Raw genomic sequence first — 7,867 nt, 5'->3', positions numbered from 1 at the left:
TAGACTGATAGACACACAGCTACACACACACACACACACACACACACTCACACACACTCTCTCTCTCTCTCTCTCTCTACACAAATAGGTATAAACACACACGCCCTCTGTGCCCCCACATTTTCTCTCACTCTGGTTTTTCATCGCTCGTCTTCTTGTCTCTGTCTTGTAAACTCACACTGCATGCAAACAGCAGCTCACACACACACACACACACACACACACACGTTAATATGGAAGCTGTGTGTCTGTGCAGGGAGATGCCTGATGTAAAATGAAGCACAGGGCAAATGGCCTGCTGAGAGTGTGTGTGTGTGTGTGTGTATTTTCCTTTCTCTGTCGTTTCACTGAAGCTACTTTCTGTCCTTTTAAGGCAGTTAGTGAGTGGCCTCTCTCTCCCAGTCTTTCCTCCTTTCTGAATCTCTTGCTTTCCTTCCATGATATCGCTCTCCTCTCTCTTCTCATTTCTCCCCTCCAATCCTTCCTTCCCTCCCTCTTTCTGCAGCTTTGTTTTTCCATTTCGTCTCTCTCCTATCTCCTCCTCAGCACCGTGGCAAGAACCCATCCATATAAGTCATTTTACCCAGTATTGAGCCTGAAAATCTAATTTTTCTTCAACCAAGTGGAGAAATCTGTCAACGGGTAAGATAATCCCACTTGTTTCCAATGCAAATCAATTTACGTCAAGAATCCTTCTGCACTCAAGTGTCGTACTCGAATCAAGTATGAGAAGCGTTTCATGACAAGGCTTTTATTTCGAAGACATTAATGACAAAAAAAAGTTGAAGCTGCACAAGAAGCGAAGGGAAGTTATCTCATCTCTACAGACAGATTTATTCACCATTTTTTTCCAGAAAGATACTGAATATTAGATACTTTTTGGAAATGTATTTTTTTTTTGCTCCTTCCATGTGTGTGCAGCTGTCCCAGTTTGCTCTGTCTGGCGTGTCCTTACCACAAGTGTGTTCTGGCCAAAGTGCAGCAGGGCCACTCTGCCAACGTTGGCTCACACTGGAGCATTTCCCCAGAATGTATCGTCATCCTATCGATTGTTTCCCCCCCCGACATCCTCTGTCCTTACATCCCAACACAACGCCAGTGATGACTGCATGGAGGGATGAGAGGAAGGAGGATGGCTGTAGGGGGTGGGGGTGGGGGGGGTGGGGGGGGCGTGATAGCGGCATGAGAAAGCTGCATTTGAAATATCTCCACACCCCACCGCTACCCAGCGCCATTCTCCTCAAGAGCGGCTGGAATCTGAGCTCTTTGTGAAAACGCCATAAGAGCATTACGAGTTCATACGATGAGCCGCAGCATACAAAGCAAAGAAGGGGAGGGGAGGGATAAAAGGCAAACAGAAAAAGGAGGAAGAGAAGGGAAAGGAGAGATAGATATGGGATGAAAGGTGGAATAGGTGGTACACAGAGGTGAGAAAATGTAGATTTTTTTAATCCCATATATTTTTTCCTCTCTCTTAATACAATTTCCATAATCCCCAAGTGATAGAATGCAGTACTTCTCCTTTGAGGGATTAAAAAAAAGATATTTTCTCAGCTTGCAACAATTGGCATTGTTCAGTGAAGACAGTCGTGTTTGGCTGCAGAGGAGGGCCGAGATAAAGAGTGCAAATGCAGTTGAGCGCTAGGATTAGACTGATGTATTGTTTTACTGGGGGTCGATCTCTTTACAAAATCTGAAAGCATCCACCTCTGATTTAATACAAAATCCTCCCGGGTAGTTGTAACGGAATACATTTTTGCAATTACTGGTTTTGTATCGGATGTCTGACCAGATAAATCGTTCCAGGGCCAACTTGGAGGATTCCTCCAACAGCTGTCAGTCCTTTAAATCCGTCTTAAGGTCTGGCTTCAGTGGATTTGGTCGAGGCAAGGAAAGTAAATATGCGTTCATGTTTTGTGTCAGGTTCAACTTTGGTGAGCTTTGACATGCAAATTTGGATGTTCACCAATAGTATTGAACTTTGAGAGAGCTGAAGATGGAAGCTCTGTACGCCAGCTGCTGTGTTGCTCTGTGTACTTTTATTTACAACCCCTCTGTCTGACTATAAACTGCTCCAAAAAGGAGGAATAGTTTGAGACAGTTAATCAGACTGTAAGGAAAGAGAAGTCAGTGGTACAAATACATTAAACAAACTGTGTGAACTTGTTGTCCCGTTACCAAACAAGCCTACAAGCTTGTAACGGACAGCTAGTGAGCCCAGCAATGGCCCCAACGGTACGAAGAAAATAGAACGAAGCTTAGAGTCCTACGAGTGCTACCTTATTCCCGGATAGCTGGTGTTCCAGCGGTTAGTATGCCAGCTACAATAGTTCACCATCTAGCCCTGCGAGTAATCAGTAATTAACCAAGCTTCTAGAATCACATAGTTCACTTCATCCTTAAAGACATGGTCAAATAAATAAATACAACTTCTAACTGTGTGTCACTGCATTAATTGTTTAATCTCTTAATATCTGCCAAATATGTGAAAAAACATGTTAGCAAAAAACTTTGCTATCCAAGCAAACGGTCAAGTGAGGGTTTTATATGATAAGAAAAGAAAAACAGACAAATCTTTAGCATGTAACAAGAGACAGTAAGAGCAGTAAATGCAGCGACATATAGGATATAGCTATTTTTCATTTTATTGGGACTTTAACGAGCCGCTACCTAAATGTATTCTTTACCTCAAAGCCCCCTGATGTCTGACTCCTCTATCAGCTTGCAATACACCGCTCACTCACCCTGGTATCGAACAGTCTTGCGTGGTGTTGGGTTCCAGTTGAGACCCAGCGACTTCTCCCATCCAACCAGAAACACCAGGAGCAAGACCTTCGTCCCGCCCATAGCTCCCATATCAGCTCCCATTCGGTGGAACTGGCGTTGTGTGATGGATCGGGGGATAAATCAGTCGATGAGAGGGACTGGAGAGCGGCCCAGCTCCGGGCAGCCTGCCGGGAGAAAAAACAAGAACAACACATCAGCAGGAAGCAGCAATTCACTTCTTTTATTGGCTTGGTTGTTTATCAGAAACTATTTTGTCAGAACAACTTGCACGTTTTTCAAAAAGCCACACAGAAAATACGGTTCACACATTCAAGCTGCACTGAAAGATAAATTTGTCCCTTTGAAAACATGTACTATAAAATTTCACATGGCCATCAAAATCCACAATAACGTAAAACAGAAATGAGTTATGCAAATCATTAAAGCCAATAAGGACATAGCTGCAATCAGTGTATGTGCCTCTCTGTGTGTGTGTGTATGTGTGTGTGTGTGTGTGTGTGTCTGTGTGTGTGTGTGTGTCTGCCAACAAAAACAAACAAAACATTTTAATGACTTTTGGCCGGGGGTTATGCAGGAAAGTTTTCTCTGGCCCTCCCTCACTCTGAGCGATAATCCAGCTATCGGCGCTCAAAAAGCTCAGAAATAGCTTATCGCCGCGCTCTTGTCAAGCCAATTCAGCAGCAGTATATTAAACTGGGGCTGAGTTATCAAAGTTAATTGGCGCTGGCAATGCATCAAACGCCAACGTGTTGGGAAATGAATGTCGAGGCAAGGACAATCCAATAGCGCTGTGTTGTAAATGAATTGGTTTATACCTAATGAACATGTCAAGTGTGCGGCTACAGAGAGGCAATAGAGTCCAATGACAGCACAGGATGATTGACTTGTTACGGTGCTGCAGGTGAGACTGATGCGCAGGGCGAGAAGAGGAATTGCATGTTAAAATAGTACTAACACGCATATAATGACACACAATCAAGTTTTTTTTTGTTATATGCTTGTGAGGACATGGCAACCCTTAAACTTTTAATGTATGTCACATTATCATTTTGTATGACCTCAGGGACATCAATTAGTGGCATTATGTGTTAATTCAAGATGAAACATGTCACTTGTCAAATCAACCATGAACAGCCTGAGATAGAGTAATTTATTTTCATTAGCAGTAAAAATAGTTTTTAATTAAGTCGGACTGGTGCCATCCGTAGATATGCTGCATCCACCTGTGCTGACAAACATCCTCGATCAATGATGACAAGTAGGAGATTAAGAAAAAAACTCTAGAATTATTCTTCAGTGACTGCTCGTGAACGGTCATATTTATAAAACAATCTATACTGATTTATTGGGGGCTGAAATTACACAAAAAAAAAGTCTCCCTTTTCTCATTGGAATTTATTTGTGTTGCTCACAACAGTGAAATGCAACACCAACATCCAGATCCTGTCCCTGTTAAAGGCTTCAGTTTGCTTCAAACAAACTAGGTTTTACAACGTGTCATTTAAGGACAAAGTGTTTGTGCCTATTCTAAATTACCAAAGGTAATGTGTTAACCTCCTCCTGGCTGCACTCCTGATCCCCCTGTGTCTTTTGCATGTCTTTGTAGTCTCCCAACGCAATCAAAAGTACAAATACAGAGCGCAATCTCCCCTCAAAGGCATTCATGGTGTTGCACTTGAAAAAGACACCATACGATTGTGCCATTGCAAATTGGGCTTCAAAAACTGTTCCATTATCTGAAAAGCACTTTGTTTGAAGCATATTAAACATATGCGTCACATATGAGCTTTTTTTCTTGGTAGAAAGTAGTTCTAATCTAATAGTACCTGCATGGGACACTGTGGGCAAAATAATGACACACATGTAACACAAGTTACATTTAAATGCCATTTTAAAATGCTGCGAGCACAAGAACATTCAGTTTGCTTGTTTTATTCAAATGGCAGCAGAAATCTCAGATATATGTATATGTCAAAACCTCAGTGCTCAAATTATCTGCATGACTATATAGCACTGGGAGTGGTGAAATTAAGTATTTTTTCTAAAAGTGGGTTTAATTTAAATGTAAAGGTGACCTATAGTAAGCCCACTGCGTCTCCAACTCACGGATCACAATCTAATAGTCTAATTACTCTGACTATAATACTAAACCAATTACTGAACTTTAACCTAACCACTGCAGAAATAAAGCATGATGGATCGTTCTTAATGTTTGCATTCTATTGAGGACCAAATATCCTCATAATAATTGAAAAACTGAGTTACACGAACACACACACACACACAGGCAGAAATGCACACACACCATCGCTAAAATTTCCCCTCTGCACCTGCTGCTGCGTATCAGCGAGTGAAATGACGCCTTCGATGATGCACGTTCATTGGAGATGAGAATACATTGACTTTTAAACAGACACAAAATGTCAAACTGTATATACCTTAACCCAGAACAAAGACAGAGAATACCTCTGTACTTGTAGCACATTTTATGTCTCCGACTCCCTGTCCCTCACCTATTCCCACCAGTGAATACTGAATTCCAGTGCTGGCAAAAAAACCCCCAAAAAAACCCCAAAAACTTGGCCTATTTGGTGGATTGGCAGGATAGGTATTTGGAGATGTGTGTGTGTGTGTGTGTGTTTGTGTGCCAATGTCCAACCAATGTGACTGTTATTGATTCGACTTTTGATAGGAAAATAAGAAGATGCTGAACGAAGAAGAAAAACAACACCTCCCAGACTCCCTCCAACCCCAGATCAGATCATAGCGACGTGCGGTTAAGAGAGCGTGCTTAAATGCTTGGTTTGGGTGAAAGCACTTCAAGCCTTGCAGTGCCGACTACCGGCTTTATTGGATCGATGCTGGAGGCCTCGCCGGCCAACGCTTGAGTGAGCTGAGATTGAGATTGAGATTGAAAGGTGGGAAGGGAGGGACTGAGGAACGGAGAAAGGGATGAAGGGTTGAAAGAATGACAGAATTGGAGGGGAGAGTTACAGAGAAAGAAAATAACAAAAACACGTTGAAGGAGGCTTACAGGCTTACTTTTTTATCCCTTTCATCTCTGTACTGAGAGGTAACCAAGTGAAGTGGGCATCCTGTAGGCCGGATTAAGAGAAGAGGCAGCATGTAAACACTACAGAGGAAGATGAGGAGGAAGAGGATAGCGGGGACAACAGAGAAACAAGACGTCTGTCTGAGAAAACGTTTAAAATCTTCAATGCAAACATCGCTATCATTTCCTCCTCCTCTGCTTTCTGTCTCTCTCTGCTTTTCTTTAATTCCGTCTCCCTCTCTTTCCTTTTCTCTGCAAGTCGTACAGCTCAAGTGTTTGTCACTATCAATATTTGCCAAAGCGTTAAACTAAATTTTCAAATTCAGGAAATAATGGTTTATAAAATCCTTGTGAAATATCATTAATATAGGACTACTTTAAAATATTGTCTGTCGAGGATGTCCCCTTTTCAACTCGTGCATGCCGAGGAAACCCTCTTTGACCAAAACAGCAAAAAGTGGATTTAAAGAAAGGTCATCGTGGCCTACTTATCTGTAGACTCGTTGACGTGTCTACTTGAACTGTAGAGCCAGTTACAGCATGGGGTTAACAGGAGAGCCTTCATAGATACCTTCGGTGCAGCTTTCAGCATCAGGCCGTATTGCACAAGGATCACTTTAAAATAAATCTTCAGAATTCTTTAAGGTAATTGATTTGATTTTATGGATTGCAGTCGGAATGTGATTTCAAAAAATATAACAAAATAGTTTCTAAAATATACATTATTTGTAACCCTAGCTGTAACTCAGGTTACATTATTGGACTGGAGAAATAGTAGATAATGAATAAAGAACAGCTCAATGCCAGTGGCGTACAACAACATCATTTTACATAATAAATGTTGACTGAAATGTATCCGTTGTATTTAACAAAAACAACTCATACCCACGGGCAGTGTGGTCCATAAGCAGATTATTTACTATCCTTTACTTTAAAGTAAAAGTAGCAATAATACATTAAATGAATAAAGTACTTGGTTTCAAGTAAAAGTCATGCATTTCAAAATTGTACTTGAGTAGAACTGTACAAACCATTTAAAAACCAACAAAGAAATATTCTCCAGTTGAGTGGGATTCATTTAGCTGCTTTAATAGCATGTAGCAGAGGCATTCCACACAGTGCCAATACAGGAAATTGAGCCATTCAACACAGAGCAATAACTCAGTCAACTAAGAACAAATGATTGCCGAATTGTTTTCCATTGAGTGTTGTTGACTACTTCTCTTCACTTGTCACCGGTGTGCTGCTAAAATTGCACGATGAATCTGCAAGCCACACCCACGGGGAACTTTATAAACGCCAAGGGGAGACGGCTAAATTCGGCCTATGATGTATTCTTCTTTTTCTTTCTATCAAACTGACTTATGATCCCTCGTGTCATAAGAAGCGGGATTCAGCCTCGCTCTCCCCTGACGGCCATATGAACACACTTGCTCGGTCTCTCACCGCCGTCTCTTTAAGGTCCTGTGGTGACACATAACTCTGCAGGTGGTATCAAATCATCTTTTAGCTGCTGGTGTTGTTGTTGAGCCTGGTTTAGCTAATGAGCTGAGACACGGCAGCCTAATAATATCAGTCAGCACTCCACAATGGAGAGCTCATTAAAACCTAGAGAGAAATAGGCCACATGTTCTGATTAGCTTGCCGAGCTCCTGTGTGTGTGTTTTGGCTGTGCTTGTGGATTTGTGTCATTGTATGCGCACATGTGTGGGTGTCTTTTTCTCTCTGCCTGAATCTGTGCATGAGTTTTCGGTGCGTGTGTTTCTTATCAGAGTGCATTGGGAGGTAAGATGAGTCCCTGTAGGGAGAAGCAAACCAGGGTCGTTTCTTCGAAATGAGCGAATGTCGGAGGAGAAAAAGGAAGACAAGAACGTTTTCAAGCCCCATCCCTCTGTCCTGTTTCATGTTGTCCTCTTTCTGCCCTTCATGTTCCCCACCCCTCCTTTCCTGACAGCCTTTTCCTGCTCTTCCTTACATATTACCACACACACACACACACACACACACACACACACACACACACACACA

The 7,867-nt window shown here is 42.0% G+C and overlaps 1 protein-coding gene across 5 annotated transcripts in view; it reads right to left on the bottom strand.

The window, feature by feature from the left end:
- sema4c (sema domain, immunoglobulin domain (Ig), transmembrane domain (TM) and short cytoplasmic domain, (semaphorin) 4C) overlaps positions 1–7,867 on the bottom strand; it is an 84,287-nt gene that overhangs the window by 37,869 nt on the left and 38,551 nt on the right. For 4 of the 5 annotated variants that reach the window (XR_004212826.1, XR_004212829.1, XR_004212827.1 and 1 more), the window contains exon 3: positions 2,745–2,951. Coding sequence is in view for 1 of the 5 variants with exons in the window: in XM_031849717.1 (XP_031705577.1) it covers positions 2,745–2,868 (124 nt within the window). In the remaining 4 variants the exon portion in view is untranslated. Of the gene's footprint in view, positions 1–2,744; positions 2,952–5,829; positions 7,834–7,867 lie in introns of those variants that run through there. The other variant, XR_004212828.1, reaches the window with a different exon arrangement.

The sequence above is a fragment of the Anarrhichthys ocellatus genome, unplaced genomic scaffold, assembly GCF_004355925.1.
Source record: "Anarrhichthys ocellatus isolate YVR2014 unplaced genomic scaffold, GSC_Weel_1.0 scaffold9, whole genome shotgun sequence".
NCBI lineage: Eukaryota > Metazoa > Chordata > Actinopteri > Perciformes > Anarhichadidae > Anarrhichthys > Anarrhichthys ocellatus.
This window is presented reverse-complemented; position numbering and strand designations above follow the sequence as displayed.